At 39.4% G+C, this 17,595-nt stretch overlaps 1 protein-coding gene across 1 annotated transcript in view; it reads right to left on the bottom strand.

Moving 5' to 3' along the window:
- Nucleotides 1–17,595, bottom strand: part of LOC308038817 (dermatan-sulfate epimerase-like) — a 184,803-nt gene that overhangs the window by 42,308 nt on the left and 124,900 nt on the right. Inside the window, exon 12 of the mRNA XM_080341681.1 lies at nt 7,684–7,779. Coding sequence (XP_080197807.1) covers nt 7,684–7,779 — 96 coding nt within the window. The remainder of the gene's footprint in view (nt 1–7,683; nt 7,780–17,595) is intronic.

Here is a 17,595-nt window from a genome sequence, read left to right as displayed (position 1 = left end):
AATTTCCTGCATCCCTAGTTGCAGCCAAGACTCAAAGTGGGGATATTAGATCAAATGAAAACACAGGCGTTAGACATTTATTTCCACTTAAAGATCATACTTATATTTGCAACACTAGAGGCTACCATAGTGAACAACTCTGCACACTTGAAGACAGCTTCATTGTTGCTCCTAATTTTTGGGCCTTCATGAGGTTGTTGCATTAGTCTGCATCAGTAGTTGGTTATTGTGTATTGTTCTGGGGATTTGGTTCTTGTTCCTGTGCTTTCCAGGGCACTGCTGCTATTTCAGGGGTGTCTGCAACCACCTCATGATCATTCACTCATACACACGTCCCTACTTGTGGGTCACTTACAGTGCACTCTGCAGAGCAGTGGCTTCTGTATGTGGACTCCTGTATGTATACACACATACAAAGACCTGTACAGTTACTTTTAATAATATCAATCTAGTGATGGACATATTAATGGTAGTTATCAAATCTGTTTTCTTTGAGTCGTTTACTTGTCTTCAGGGTACAATTTTTTTATTTTTTATTTTTTATTTTATTTATTTTTTTTTTTTTTTTGCTAATTTTGTCTATGGATTAATATCAGAAATATGTCAGCTATCTCCAAATCCTACAAAATAACAGGATAAAGGTGAGAGGAAAGAGGAAAACCCCACATAATAGATATATTTTGGTAGTTATTATTTATTGTAATACATGTAATCTCCATTCCCTGATACCCTGTAGCCATTGCCCTACCGAGCTATTAATGTCATTTTATGCTGACTTTCAACCTTATCCTCCTTGAGCTTTATCTGTACTCCATTTTCTATCACCTGTCTACTACTGATCTAGAGATTTTCCCGCTTACTGCCAGGGAGTGCTTAGTTTATTTAATTGACCTAATCCCTCCCAACCCCCATGAAATGCAGGTAATTTCCCTTAGTTTCTGCATTCCCATGTCATGGCATCCTAGCCCTTTATTGTTGCCTGTTCATGTGTGTATTCATATGGGCACTCATGCCCTTGTTTTCTGGGCAGTTTTGAAGGAGAAAACAGGGATATAAAAGTTCACTGCTGCTGTCTGGCTCCAACAGTGCTGCAGCTGCTTCAACAGCAGCTCTCCAGTAGATATTTTTGAAGCCTTTTGTCAGTATAAAACCAAGATTTTAAAAAGAAATTCTCAAGTTCATAACCTCATGTTACCTCATGTTTCACAAGATTTACAATGGCATCTTCTTTCTCTGGATTATTATAATTTGCAGAGTGCTCAACACTCATGATTACCTATCTAAATTCCCAGTGTGAGCCTGAGGTTCCACAGGGATGGTGGAGCAAGAAAACTGCAGTTCTCAGGTAGTATTTTGAGATAAGGCAAGAGAAGAGTTGTTATATTCACCTGCACTTTTATCCTTCAGAGGTGGTGGAGGCTTTAAAAATTAATCTTTTAAATGTAAATATGTTAGGCACATGGACTCACAATTTTAAGAGTTGCATTAATGTTGTTCTAGAAGAAGGTTTATTGAATGTTAATAGGTTTGCTTTCCTAAAATATACAGTGTAAGATATTTTATGATCTTATTCATTCTTAAAAGTTCTTCAACCTTGTATGAGGAAATCAAACTGAGTACTTAAGTGTTTGTACTCAACATTTAGTAGTCAATGGAAAACAGAAATAGTTTTCTGGCTGACACAATCTGCTTTGCCTGGGCTGTCAGAGCTGCGCTGGGTGCTGTGCAGACTTTTCCCATTTGTGCTGCTGCCATTTTGTGTCTTGCACCCTCTAATTTGCGAAAGGGGCTGGAAACCATAACATCGTTTTGAAGTGGCTGTGATGGTTTCTCACCTCAGTGCAAGTATTTAAAAGTTGTTACGACCATGTGTGAGAGAACTACGTATGTGCTCTGGCAGCGTGAGTGGGCAGCACGAAGGATTTTTGAGCACAGTTCTGATTAAATCAGTTTAGCTGCAGTGGGAGCAGAAGTTAGACACGGTGCTTTAGATGTTTGCTCCTCTGTGAACTGTGACATCTGGTCAGCTGCAAAACCTCTGTGGTCTTGCCATGCTTGCCAGAGAACTGCTGTGGCTACCCACCTCATCCTGACAAGATTTCACTTACACCTTTGTCCTATATTCAGGAAAATGATGGGTTATCCTGGCCACAGTACTAGTCCACTGATTTGCAGATAGGAATCCCTAGTTTGTAAAGATGCTGGCAAGCATTTTGAGCTGGAAATCTACGAGACTGTTCAGCTTCCTGGATTCCATCTTATTTTGTCCCTAATCCGGGCTCTGTTTTCAAGTTAAGCATTTCTATTTATAATGCTTACAAAAAACCAGGATTTGTTTCTTGTGCAGAAGGGCTTCAGGAGAAAACCTTTATTTTTTATGTATATATTTTCTTCCTCTACTGTGACTCATGAAGGACGATTGATGTTTTCACAATTGCAGAAAACAAAATTACAGGCAACTGGATTTATAATGGGATTGAGCCTTTCCCCCGGGGCCTTCTAGATCTGCTATGTGCTTGCTGGAAGGGCTGGTTCTTGGACAGTTGTTTGACGTTTGTGGCTACACCATTATATCCATTACACCAGTAAAGCTGCCACTCTTTTCAGAGATAAGGTTCCTGTAGCTTAGCTGCATGTTTTCCTTCCTAAAACTGATGCTGTGCTTCAGCTGAAATTCTATCTGCATCCAAGCATGTGTACAAAAAGAGGCATATTTTGTTTTAAAATTCAGTCACTCAAATGGTCCAGAAAACTTGTCTCGTTCCTTCCATGACACTGAGGAACAGCAGCTGCCCTGTGTCATGCTCCCTTGCCATGGAAGTCAGAAGCAACATCTCCCATCAGATCGCTCGCTCTATGGTGTGGCACGTGAGAATTTCACCTTTTTACAGAGGAGAAGACTTTATTTCTAAACCTGCCTTTCTGAGAAACTCTGCTGTAAAACATCAAGGTTGTGTGCAAAAGGATGTTTTACACTTACTTTTTGTTCCCTGTGGTGGCAAATGAAGGCTGGCGTGGAAGCTCAGACATTACATTCTCACTGTTGGCAGCTCCCTGTTAATTTATACATTCTTATACTCTGCTGTCATTTGCCTTGGTATGATTTAATGCATACTTGGCCCCAGGAGGGAAGACTTAAAGGTGAAACTACAATATTTATTTGTTATGTGATTGGACAAGTCACGTCCAAACACTTTTCAAACAAGGCCGATGCGAGAAATGTAAAATCACATCTCTACTGATGGGAAGAAAGAGGATTACAAATTGTATAGTGTTCCACATAGCTAGAAAATATGACTATGCACTTACAAGGAAGAGATGCACTCCAAGGCTGGGTTGGAAACCATTCGTTTTGCTGGGGCAATACATGTTGGCTGTACCCCACTCCTCTCTCAGGTTGGATTAGGACTCCTGGTAAGAAGAAAACTGAAGTTTCTACAGGATAATGACTGTTTCTCAGGAAAATACAAGTGAACAGTTTTGAATCCAGGCAATCTCAATTGTGATCCATGATAATTCAGGCTTTACTGGATTATTACATGGTTTTCAGCCTGGTTGTAGCCAGATTTGATCCAGGGTGCACTGGGGCCAATGAGTTGGGGCTGGGCCAGGGTTTGTATTTATTTTCCACCAAACAAAGATCACTGTTGTGTACTGTGTGCAGTAGATAATTTTCTGCATCCTATTTTACAATATATCAACCAATAAGTAATCTCCAACGTGCCTGTGAGATACATTACATTTTTCATTAGTTTCTAAAGTATCTGTCAAAAAGATTGTTAAAAACCCTAGAGGCTGTGCAGCTGCTGGCAACAACATGACCTAGATGGACACGGCAGGCACGGTTTTCTCTTGTCGTGGTGAAATGGTCATATTGTTTTCAGTTGTTATAGCCAATTGCTGTGATAATACATCATGCTAGGCAATGTGGGCAGGACTAAAGTTTATTTGTTTGAACACAGATAATGTTTGGACCATTTCAGGTCATGGCAGGGGATGGGTGAGACCAATGGTTACACAGCATCTCAAGCCCTAGGACATTGGAGGGCCGGTCCAGACATCCTGCCAGGAGCCCTCCTGCATCCCAAAAGATCTGCTAGTCACACATCTGTGTATGAACCCACTTTTTCGTGTCACTGTGTCCCTGTTTTGTAGCTGTTTTTTTTTCCCCAGGTAAATTGTCATAATCAGGCTGGAAAATGGCTGGTTGCTACTTACACAGATTTAAACCACTTTTGGGAGTGCTTGTTCCTGGTGCCAATCATCAGACAAGTTTTCCTGTGAATTCCCTTAGGAATCGCCCCAGCGCTGCTGCACTGTCACACACCTGGGACTCATACGAGCTGCAGAGCCCCAGCAGCTGGGGAAGCAGCAGCCTCAGAAAGGCTTGTGTCCAGCAGGGCCCCGTGTCTACCACAGATGAGCTATCTGCATTTGTTTATTTGACTTTTACTCTCTGGGGATTAAGAAGCCTTTAGTTTCCAGGAACAAGCCCTATTCAGGAAACACTTGCAGTGAGCTCTGCTTTGCATCAAAGCTGACTTTCCTATAGGTATTAAAGGTATTAATTTATACTAGTTTTTGGTTGATTTATATATCTTTTATTCTGAGTGGGTCAAGCTTTGCTTTGTTCAAGGCTGTAGCACGAACCTCTCCTTGCACTGCTCCGTGGTAACCTTGTCTCCCTTTTTTCTCTTTGCTGCTCAGCTATAAAATAAATTCAGAGAACAAACTTTTTTTTCAGAAATAAACTCTCTTTATTTTAAAATTCAGACATATATGCTTTATACCAAAAGAGACATGGTATTTCATCTCTGTTTTTAAGCAAAACTGTGGCTTTCAGGGCTATATAACCAAACATAGTGATTTTAATCTTTATGACTTTATGTCTCCCCGCCAATACTCAAGATAGTTTTGCAGGCACTTCAGAGATCTTTCTGCTAATGGCCTCTCACAACAGAATGCAAGAAATTTCAGAGATTTTCAGGAGTTTAAAAAAAAATAAAAAGGAGGAAGCCAAGTTGGTGCCTTTACAGCAGCATGTTAAATATGGCCAGCTCTTTACCAATTTTCTGCCACGTGCATATCTTCTCCCTGGTCTCCAGGCCACCTCCATTTCCAGCGTCTCTCTCATCACCACAGCAGCGACTGCTTTCCTAAAGTTTCTCCATTGCCAACCTCCACTTCTGCAGCCACGCGGGGCAGCCAGGCCCCGCCATCAGTACTGCTGAGCATGTGTGACCTGGTGGCTGAATCGACAAGTACTGGTACCACAAGTCTGTTTGGAGAGACTGGAAAAATTGCCTGGATTTATGAAACCTTTTCATCCAACCTAAAAGACAATGCTCTGTTTTATTTTGGAGGGCTTCGTAATAAGACCTGCATAATCTTCAGAAATTCTTGAATAAGAAGAGTCTTTAGTAAGAGTCCTGATTTCACAGGAAATCTGTTTTTTGGGCAAACGCTTCCATTATTTTTCCTAAGTCTTCCTGCAGCCACAGACTGTGGTGGCACATGGAGTCATGCTTACAGTGGCCTTCTGTGGTCTACTTCTTTCTCTGCTACTGTGTGGTCCCTCTGGCAGCAAGTGCAAATGGCTGGTGACAGCCTTTGTCAGAAATGGGTACTGTCACTTCCCAGCCGGGCAAGCCCGTAGATGTATTTATTCTGGCAAACCTCGTGTCAGTCTGTCCTTGCAATCAGTCACCCTCTCATGAAAAAAAAATTACTTCTTGTCCACTGAGATGCCAGGAACCAAGGGCTGACTTAGATGATTTTCACTCTAATTTCCATTAACAATTCAACACTAATTAACTTTCTTTAAAAAGCAAGAAAAAAATCCCCGTAACCTACAAAAATCAGATCCAAATTCAGAACAACAAAAGCGTGAGGGCACAAAATATTGTTTTGGATCATAATCTAGTTAGAAATTATTTGCAGAGGATTACTTGATTCAGGTCAGAATTTCAAATGATGCTGTAATCAGGGATCTGAAATTTTAATCTTGCTTAGTACAAATCATACTCTTATCATGAGCCAGATTTACTGCCCAAGACATTGATGCTAATTTAAAAATTACAAAATGTACTCAAGTGTTACTTATTGGTACCTTCTTAAGGTAATATTTTCAGCATATAGTTTACGAGGAGGAGAATGGCACTTTCATTTTCCTTCCTCACCCACCTTGTTTTAGGCAAAGCTTTTCTCATTTTTTTCCTCACTTGTTTTATTCTTCCCTTTAAAAAAAATGCTTACTGTTAAATTGGAAATGTTGCGTTTTACTTGTAAATATGCTGGATCACAAGAATGTAAAAATAACATCCTATGTAAAGGTAAGAAAAAAGTGTGGAAACAAAAGCTGATAACTCTGAAATGAGGCGGAATGGTGTCCGTGTCTGATTCTGACACAAAATATTTTAACTGGTAAAACTGCAAAAATACAGAGTGACCTGTGGTGACACAAGTTAAATGTTAACACAAGTTAAATCCATTCTGGTAATTGTCTAGGCCTAAGAAAGTAAATTATTTTTCTTGAAAATATGAAAAAAAAGTTTATTTTTATTGTTCTTTAAACTTCAAGGGAAATTTATCCAAAATTTTTCCATCATAGTCTGACACAACTGCTGACTAAACAAATGTCTTTGACATGTTTTTGCATGTGTCAGTTACTGAAGGCTCCCTGTCCAAAGCACTGGAGAATGGGTCTTTGGAAAGAAATCCGCAGAGAACAGGATACCTGTTTGCTTAAATTAGTCAATAAAAATGGGCATATTCAGCTCATTTCTTCAGTCTTGCTTCTCGTTTGGGCTGAGGCTGTACTTAGCAAGGATGGCTCTATATAGCTGGGTGCTATGTCCTTCCCACTCTCACAAGGATCTCCCAGGAAGGTGGAGAACTCGGGTTCAAATCCACTCAAGCTGAGAAGGGAAGTGTACACAGGCTTCCCTCCTTCTGCAGAAGAGCACTGACTCTTGAGGTATTGAAGACTAAAGGAGGAAAAGGCGCTGCAGGGAACCTTGCTGTTGAATAGTGGTTAGGCACTTTCAGGAATACGAAGCACGTGACAAAAGCTTTCAAGACTGCCGGTGTGCATTTAGCTGCCTAAATCCCATTCAAGTCTCTTTTTGGGTATGATGCATCTTTCTCTTTGGGCCTCAGCCTTTCTGTATCTCCAAGAACAGCTACAGTGACTGAATAAATTCCTCAGAGCCTGCAAAACACTGATCATACTATGGTGATAACCTGGGCAGTCCAAGGTAACTCTCAATGAAGTATGGCTTAGGGTCTGGTTCATGGCTTTTCTAGGGCTTTTGGTAGCAACAGCATCACCTTAAATAGGGATAGTACTGAAAACATCCTTGAAAATGTAGAATGTAACTTGGGATGAGTTATTACTAGTATATTTCTCTTGAAGGATGTGGACAGTGCATGGAAAAAGCCAACAAGCACATTGCAAAAAGTAGTGGTGGTCAGAAGACTTAGATGCGTTGCTCACCTGTTCTGGCTGGACCAGAGCAACAAGTGAAACACAAGTCTACACAGGAGTCTGCTTTAATCCATCATTCTATTTTATGAAGCATCACACAGCATTTTCACCAATTAGCCTTTCATAGCAGTTTAAGTAATGGCCACAGGGTTATTTAAGGAAAAAGACGTCAACCTATTTCATAGTCACTGACTCTTCAATTGCCAGCAGTGCTCTTGGAGGGCTTGGGTAGTACCCAGTAGTTGCTGAGTTATTTGAGGAAAATCGTGTAAATCTATAATCCAGTGGTAAATCTGAAAGACAGAAACATAGCACATCTGATTAGCAACACAACCCATATCACATCAAAGATAAGCCTGTGGTGAATAGCAGTACTTCTTAAGCCAGCATTAGAACTCAATCAGATTGTGTGATTACGTATTTATTTGACATCTTCAGCTGTCTGACGGTCTGACTTTCAGAGTCTACTCAACTGCAATAAAGGATATTCAGTTGATTGTTGAAATAATGCTAGTCATAGAAAATGATTTAACTAATGCTTAAACAAAAATCTTCATTGAGCCTAGATGGAATTTTCCCACTAGAATGCTTTCAAGTGCATTCTTCAATTTGTCACCTTTCTCCTTTGTATCAGCAATCTACTTACAAAAGGGCTATGTTTAAAACAAAGAACTCAGTTTCTTCTTTCTCTTTTTTTTTTTTTCTTCATGCCTATAACAGCAGGATTCCCCAAAGGCACCCGCTCTTAGGCCTTCTTGCAGTCCAGTGTCAACAACATCATTTTGTACCAAGCGTTCTTAGAAATCTGCACTTGTAACTTGGCGTGCTCATCACTTCCAGTCTGTAAAGAACACTGAATGCATTAAAATAGTTCTGAACAGTCAGAGCTTTCTTTTCTGTAGCTTTTTTAAAAGTCTTCACTGCCAGCTGTGACCCACCCACCCTCACGCCAGAAAACTGATACTTCCCATGCTCATCTCATATTCAAAGTTCAAGAAACCAAATTAAAATAAACCATACAAATGAAACTTCATTCAAGAAACAATTACCCTTCCAATAAATGAAAAAAAACCCAAACCACCAAAAGAGGGTTAGCTCCTTCCCAAGTTGCGTTTAGAACCAAAGCAAAACATAAAAACTATTACTCAGCTCATCTTAACAGTAAATTATTAATGACAACTTTTAAATTTTATTCTTTATTTGGAGCAACTTAGAGTTGATGATATCCTGGCACTATATGCTCTACTTTTTTTTTTTCTTTTTTTGTGCTCAGCAGCTTTTGTGAAACCAAAAACCACGACCTGAGCAGTTTCGGCACAAACAACAGGAAGCTCAGGTCTGTCTCACGAGTGATTCACAGGCCAGCACTAGGGCAGCATTCAAGTCCGCAGCTTTAAAACCATATTAAAGATAACTAAAGCAAGCAAATTAGCATTTAGATCCAGCTGAAACATCAGATAGAGGCTAGAATAAAGTAGGAATGGGAAGTGAAATACACTTTAGAAAGTGGGTTACTTCAGCTTGTCAAAGAAGGACATTTTCTCATTTTGTCTGAGTCGGGAATTTCTGGAGCCTGTTGCGAGCACGGCAGAATAGGCAGATGTTATTCTAGTCTTCAGGGGGCCCAGTGGATTTACTGGCTGCTGAGTCTATTTATGACAGCTCTATTTAAAATAGAGGTTTCCAAAATAACTAATAATAATAAAAAAGAAAACAAATATTTCAGAATATCTTTATGAGCTATAAAAGTTAAATGCAACACAGTTAGTTTCATATAAAAGCTTTTCACTAGTTTTTTAGCCTAGCATTCTGGAACGTCCCAAGACTAGTTTAAGCAAAAAGTAGCACAAATGGGGCAGACTTGCTTATGTGGAAGAAAAGAAACAGCTGGATCAAAATGGCCATTTGTTTGATATTTCCTGGGAAACTAGCTTTACACAACCAGCTTAAACACCAAGCCCATTCTATATACAATGCACAAGAGTCTGAAAGAGAATAACGACTTTTTTACTATTCAAATCCCAATCTATCCATTTGAATATTGTTTTTGTCTGAGCAAGTTGACTTTGGAAGATGATCAGAAGGTGTCTATATGCCAAAATGTTGCCCAAGGCATCAGTGAAAGTTGCATGAAGCAAATACTATTCTTCACCCACTAAGCAGACTTTACGTATCACACATATAGTAAAAATCCTCCTCTACTTCCAGTTGTTTTTCATCAATGATTTCATTTCCTGCACCTGCTTTGCCTGGAGTATGCAATATTCTATATTATTTCTTTATTTGTGTGATATATTTATGAGAAAGCTCTGGATTGATCCAGAAAGGCATATGTGGAAGCTTAGTGGCTACACACAGTGAGGAAGAAAAACAAGTACTAATGGAAAGAGAAATAAAGACTTTTTTTGAGGGAATGCAAAATCTATGAAAAAATGGAGATCCAGAAAATGTCATAGATGAAGACTTCTGTAAGTTCATTTAGACTAAGTTATGCAAAAACTTTGCAACTTAAAATAAATCACAGTTGCCCTGGATTGCAAAGGCATCATGTGAATTGACCACCACAGCTCGATCCAACTTCTTTTGATGTAAGCGGTAATGGTATCACTAGGTCCAGCAATACTGACCAATCAACAAACAACAATGATACAGGTCTGGACTCTGCCTCCTGGACACTGCAGTAATTCATTTTGTATCTGGTCTTATTCCATGTTAGCACTGATGACCCAGGGAAGCTATAAGCAGCTCTGTTTCACTAAACTGAACTGCTTGCACAGGCCACAGCTTGATGCAAAAACAAGTGAAAAATAAGGTACAGTATTTAATAAAGCCAGTTTCAGGAAAAAAAAAAAAAATAGTGGCTTATTTCCAAGTTGTTTTCCTAGTATTTTTGCCAGAAAATGTCTTCAGGTTCTGCTGCTGTGCATGCTCACAACTGCTGCTGTCTTAGCAGATCTTTGCATCTTGCCACCCACTTCTCACCTAATCCTGATGGAGAGTCATAAATTAAGGGAGGGGACAGATACCCAGTCCTCTCTGAGAGATTATTTCACAGCGAGGCTCTAATAAGTTCTAACCAACACTGATAATGAATTCAGCACAAAATTCATCCTTTATTGCACTCTCCTAAAAAAAAAACAAACCAACAACCCTGAACAAACTGAAGGCAACCCTGAACAAACCTGAGTCTGGAAGAATGAACTAGATGGCTCTACCAAATTGCTTGAGGACCATACTCTCAGAATTCTTCTGTCATACTTGGATAATTCCACCTAGACTCATTTTGTTCCCAAGACAAATAGCATATTAACTTTTACAGTCAAAGACTCCTAGAAGTCAGACATGAAGGTTGTCAAGGTCTATGTCCCTTTCTAGATCTACAGCAACGTAGGTTAGTAGATGCATCCCCCTGAATTTCTGTCCCACTTATTTCTTTGCTCCCACACCAGAGCCTGAGTGTGAGTGATGAAAACCAGTTTCCTTTGCAGTGACCATTTAGTATTACCAGTGTTTCCCAGTGGCTTGGGCAGCCCTCACGAGTTACAAGCCTTAGGCTGAGCTCAGAAGCAGGACTCCTGACCTGCCCTACCTCACCTGCAGGACTCCACAGCCCTGGGGTAAATAAAGTGGAAATGAAGATGTTTGAACAGTAACCACTCTCAGTTACTGTGTTCCATTTGCCATGTGCCAGTTATCCAGATCCAGGTATTACACAACATTAATTAAAACATTGTGCTCTGATGTTTATGTACACACATATCTATGCATTTAGGTATTACAGCTGGGTTTATTTCGTAGTTATTAAGCTGAGAACATCTCAGTGTCTGTGTGCATTCAGTCAGTGTGAGCAAACTAAATGAAAGCCACAAGCTTTTATCAGAAGAAAAACTAGAGTTCCAGGCATTAGGAAGGAAAAAGAAACCACAAGAAGAAGGGAAAACGTAATATTCTCGATGAGTGATCAGGAAAATATTTGAGTAACTGAATGGAAGACAATTATAATCTAATCCAGACACAAGCCTGCTTGATAAACTCAATACTCACGTCTAATCCTTTTTTGAGATTTCCTTGAACAAACCAATACATTAAACAAATATAATCTTAACTAAGCTCTTCAGATGGAAGGCATGTTTTTCAATTAAAAGCACAGTCTAAGACCGAAAGAGATTTCTCCCAAAATACAGAGCAGAAATGTCAGGAATCATTTTGCAGTACTGACCAACAAAAGCAAAGCCAACATTTTTTAATCATGACACCCTAGCAGCATCCCAGTGACGACTGCGAAGCCCTGCAGAAAGCCAAACTCCCCTCCCCTTGCTGAGATCTGCTCCCTGGCAGTCAGCAGGGCTGGAGCCAGATGCTGCAGAAACCTCCCAGTAAACAGCAGGGTTGTGTTCTTAAGGGAATCCAAATATATCCTCCCGATTATCACCAAGAAAAAGGCACAGGGAGGAAAACTGAAGCCTCATGAGCTATATCCAAGTTTTAACTTGAAAAGTCTTTGAACTGCTTAATTGTGGCAAATCTCAGAAGACACAGAAAGAGTTACGTCTTACAGCTCAGCATCCAGGTGGTATAACTATAGAGGCAGATTGCCAGCCAGTATTATCTCTTTTGCTTTTACAGGAATTCCAGTAATTTACATTGGCTTAGAACCTTTGCCATAAATTTTTCATGGTATTACAAAGTTGCTGTTGAAAAAAAAAAGGAAAAAATTAATTTTGTAATGGTAACAATTTCTAACAATAATTCAACAGTGGAGAAAGCACAACTGCTGCAGGGGAGCTCATCAGTTCGGCTGAGCTATTGAGTGACCTGACTTGCCAGTCTGCACGTAAACTGTAACAGGTGTTGGTTTTCTTTTAAACGCTAAGTGTTTTTATCTCTTGACCCATTTATATTTTGTAACAGTCAAAGCAGCACTTGCAGCAAGGGCTCAGAATGTGAAGGAGTATACTAACGGCAAAAACAAAAAAAAACCCCTCAAGGTCACAAGTGGATTTATCTGAAAGTAGTTATTTTTAGCAAAACTTCTAAGGCTGATTTTCCTAAACAGGAGGTCAGATGTTTGCTGTACTAAAACAAAGCTCCTAAAATAGTGAATTCAGCACGACAAAAGCATTCTTGTTATCAGTTACATGAAAGTCATTGCTGGAGGAGGAGCAGGAGGAGGAGGAGGTAGTTGGCACTTGCAGTGTGTTATATGAGCCAGTTATCAGAGGGCTGGAGCCACCTCTCCTATGAGGACAGGTTTGAGAGAGTTGGGGTTGTTCAGCCTGGAGCAGAGAAGGCTCCAGGGAGACCCCATTGCAGCCTTCCAGTACTTAGAGGAGCCTACGAGAAAGATGAGGACAGATATTTTAGCAGGGCCTGTTGTGATAGGACAAGGGGTAATGGTTTTAAACTAAAGACAGGCAGATGCAGGCTGGTCATAAGGAAGAATTTTTTTATTATGAGCATGGTGAAAGACTGGCACAGGTTGCCCAGAGAAGTGGTAGATGCCCCATCTCTGGAAACATCCCAGGCCAGGCTGGATGGGGCTCTGGGCAACCCGCTCTAGTTGAAGATGTCCCTGCTCATGGCAGAGGGTTGGACTAGATGACCTTTGAAGGTCCCTTCCAACCCAAACTATTCTATGATTCCTGGGCACTTTGGAATAAAGACTAAAATTAGACTCAGCAAAAGTGCAGGTTTGCTCATTTAATTGCACCTTTAATGTAGAAGCTTTTGCCAACACAGGTGTATTGGTGGGAGATCACGTCTGTGGCTCTGCCAGCAGACATCTGTAGCACGAACTTGTCCTGAAGAACAGCTTTCCTGTCATTGGGGTCCTTTACTGGTTACCCTTCTGCCATATCTAACATGGAAGAGGGTGACATGGGAGAAAAGCCAAGTGGCAAACTGCAGGGAGACGTGTAGCAGCAGCCTCGCTGTCAGTTTTGCAGAGGGATGAGTGCCTGGGGGATGGAGAGACCATCCCATCATGGCTGTTGTGATTGCCCGTGGCATGCAGTTTCACCACAGTTATCTTGGCAGTAACAATTCACGTTACTTTGGGTGTACCCTCTGGCCAAGGGACTGCTGGCCCTGGCTTGAGCAAAACAGCTATGTACTGAACTTGCATTTGAGCCTGACAGAGGCTGCAGTGAAGGAAAGCCTTAGAAATTCCTTTGCTGTTTTGTGTTTATATGAGAAAATTTGTACAAAAGGGAAATTTACCTCTTTTTTGTTTTAGTTTAAATGGTCATTTTTGGAGGTCCCTTGAGAAAATAGCCCTATGTGGTTCTTTGCTTGATCTGGAACTGGTCAAAATTAAATATTAGACTGTACTATTTAAAAATATTTAGATGAAGACTTAATTTAAAAAAAAATCCTAAGAGAATGCCAAGATCCCACTAGCAGGTATTATTCTTTCAGGGATCTGTTAATTAATGTCTGTCTGAATGATTCATCCTGGGTCTAAGAGCAGTGGGAAGGGCTTCTGAGGTAGGGTGAAAAAGTTAGCCTGAAAATAAGAAATTGTTTGAGATTACAGGCATTTCTGACTGATTAATAAAAGTAAATAAGTTGCATTTTGATACTGTGAAGGAGCTGTATTAAGATAAATGCAGTGATGATATACCCCTTTACTTTCATTTTCAGGTAGACTCACCAAGATCAGCCTTACTCTCCAAACTTGGGTTAAATTTGTCACGTTCCCCTCTCTTGTAGAACAAATGTTTTCTTTCCCTTTCCCTATTCTTTCTTCTGGATGAGTGACAAACATTGCTTACCTTAAGGTGAAAAGCCACACACAGTCACACATTAAGCTTTTTAAGCAGTGAAGACAAAGCCTACATTGTTTATTGTGTGTGTTTTACCATCTTAATCGAGAGGGAATACGTTAGGCACCAATCCAGAGTACATAAATGCTTCCAGCAACTTTTTCTTATACATGTGACATTGCAGGTTATGTAAAATTCCAACCTGGTCTAATAAATATTTCCAATACTTGGTGACTTACTTACTTTCGCTGTTTTTCACACTCAAAAATTATCAACACTTTGTAGTACCACCAGGGTTTTTAAAGAAGCAATCCAAACTCACCCCATAAGTCTACAATCTAGTCAAAACCCAATTATAGCTTCAATTACAGCCTGTAAATGAAATTATGCTGCCTGAGTTGAAGGATAACTTTAAAGCAGAAATGTCTGAGTGGTTCCCCCTTTCTTAATGAGTTGCTCATGAGTTCTCCCTTTAATCTTTCAGAGGTGGCTGTACTTTGACATCTCACAGAGCAGAATAATGATGGCAGGAACATTTCTGTCAGTTATTGGCCAGGAAGTAATCTTTTGGGTTCTGCATGATTTGACATGGCCTTCAGGGGCACAAGTGAATACACCTTTCTGGAGGAGGAAGGAGAGGCTGAACAAATTGTAATACACTGAAAGCTGTCCTTGCTGTGTTGAAAATTACTACCAAGTAGTCAAATCCTTTGGGAAAGGTGGTGTTTCAGACCCTTTGGGAAATAACTGGGTCTCGAAGACTTTTTACAAGTTAGTTCTGTTTTATTGAATAATAATTTGTTATGGCTGAAATGAAGTTTATTGTCAGTTTCAGTTGTATTTTGCAGCTGAAAAAATAAATTAATTATATCTGTCTGTCCTGCTGAGCATGTTTTTCTTTCTCTTAAATTAAAAACACTGAAACTGGTTTCTTGGGAACAGATGAATCAGATCTACATGATCTGGTCCTCTTTAATTTACACACAGAGAAAGATGCTGTTCATACATTCAGAACATGCATCATCTCTCCAGTCAATTATCTTTGCTACCCATTTTTTTTTCTACTTGTGTCAAAAACTCAGAACCAAAAGACCTCAGAAATGTTCCTGCTGTATATGTATACCAATTTTTTAAAAATCCATATCTTGTACCAAAAGTTTCTTTATAAAAATTACCTCTTTGGCTTTTCAGTAGCAACTATATTCAGTAGCAACTATATAGCATTTATAGCAGCTAAGCGCCAAAGCAGTTAAAATCCTCAAAGCAGTCTTGAGCTGATATTGTATAGATACATTTTTATACTGAAGCTAGTAAGTAAAAGCGTGGTTGTGAGGTAAGGCTTTAAATATAAAAGATTACTACTAATTAACAAGTAATATATGATATAGATAGTTCTATACATTTAAGGAAATTATCATGCTATTGTATTATTTGAGTAAGTAAGAGTACATAATTATCACTCTAGTTACAGGAAAGACTAATTTAATTTTAATAGGAGCTGGATTTGAATTTAAATGATGGAATGTCAATGAAAAACCATTGACTAATGTATTAAAGTATGGAGGATTTTTTTTTCACTTTAGCAGTAAATATGAATGATATTTTTCAGGATATATAAGGGAGTACATGGCTACCCGCTTAGTGAAATTCATGACTTTTGTGGTAATAATTGACTCTTCAAGGGCATTCACTTTTAAAACATATGTTGAAGAGTGTGAGGTTTGCAATTTGTAGTTGATCTGTGACGGGCAGACCCGTGTATCTAAGACCCACACGTTGTGCCTCAGCCACAGCTGCTGTGGGCTTTCCATTGTGCAGATTATTTGCCACTCTAAGCAGAAACATGAACTTCTTTGCCATGGTTCACTGGCAATTTCATCATTATATTTATACAGCAAGCAGGCTGATGACTCAAACTCCTGCAGCAAGTGGCAGGGTACAGATCTGTAGGGTCTTTAAAGAGACAGCTTTGGCAAATTATAACAGATTTTTCTCTTGTACTAGCTAATTGAAATAATAATAAGGCATGAAGAAAAACTTATGCATCCATACCATACGGGCAAAGCATGATCGGATTTCATATAGCATGCAAGATTTAAAAGAACATATTATCCTCATGCATGACACAAACTTGGTTATCAAATCGCCAAAGTGTGAAATTAACGCTGTTTCCATAAAATATTTATATTTGCACTAATACTTCTCTGAAATGCAGTTTTCTTGAGTTGCAACATCGCTCAGTCTTGCTTGTAGTAATTTTTAATCCTATGACAAACCTCACCATTCAGAGGCTATAAGACACATTCAGGAGATTAGGTTAACAATCATGAAGTTTAAAAGCTTCTTGGGTTCTCTTTTCTAGGATTTAGGGCCCTCTTTTTTAATATTTTATTTGCAAACAAGAAACAAAGCAAACTCACCAAATTCCAGCATGAACCCTAAAATTCCACAGCTACTCATAATGGAATATTCTGAACTGGGACTTCTATAAAAATACCAACCATGATCTGAATCAAAGTAAAAGCATTAGCTTGAAATATGAATAAAACTTTTAGAATCAAATAATTGTTAAATATCAACGTAAAATGCTAGCACTGGCTAGTTGTTTTAGTGAATTTTTCTCCAAAAACTTGTTTAATAAATAAAATGTTATTTATATTTTATGTTCTCAGTCAAAGAGACCTTCTGCAGTTATTGCTGGAATGCCTACGTGACACAGGACATATTATTTAAATGGGTATCAGGAATTTTGATCAAAAAGCCACACAAGAGCGATCACCTGCTCCTTGCAGGCAAAGTTCAGATTATGCAGGTATGACAGATAAAAGTACCTGCCTCTACTTGGCTTATACCAAACTTCCTGAAGTGGAGGAGGCTGTATTAGAAACCATGGTTTATGCAAAACACCATTTTTCAGACAGACCCCTACACCTTTTAATTTTAGTGTGTGAACTTGAATGTAACATTCCCTTGGTAATGGATCCTGGTTTGGAAAATTTGGCTTCCAATATTACTGGGCTTGAAAACGGACAAAAACTGTAAGGGAGCTACAAATGAGGAGACATTAAATAGCAGAAAAGCAAAGAAACAGATGGACTTGTGAATGAGGCATTTAGAATAGGAGGAGGAGTGTTGTGTTATTCTATCAACCATATACTTGCTATCGCTTGTGTAGAGGCACAAAGGCCGGGGCAGATATTAATAATAGTGAGTGCACAACTCAGTGGAGGGTGCAGGACACCTCCAGGGAAGGCCTGCTTTTTTGCAGGTTGGCAGTGGAAAGTCCTCTGCTGGTAATTAAAGTAGATGAATAGAAAAGGAAAAGCTGGAGCGCATCATACTCGC

The sequence above is a fragment of the Nesoenas mayeri genome (genome assembly GCF_963082525.1).
Source record: "Nesoenas mayeri genome assembly, chromosome: 3".
In the NCBI taxonomy this organism is placed as follows: Eukaryota; Metazoa; Chordata; class Aves; order Columbiformes; family Columbidae; genus Nesoenas; species Nesoenas mayeri.
Note: the sequence above shows the minus strand (reverse complement) of the source record. Positions and strands in the feature narration are given on the sequence as shown.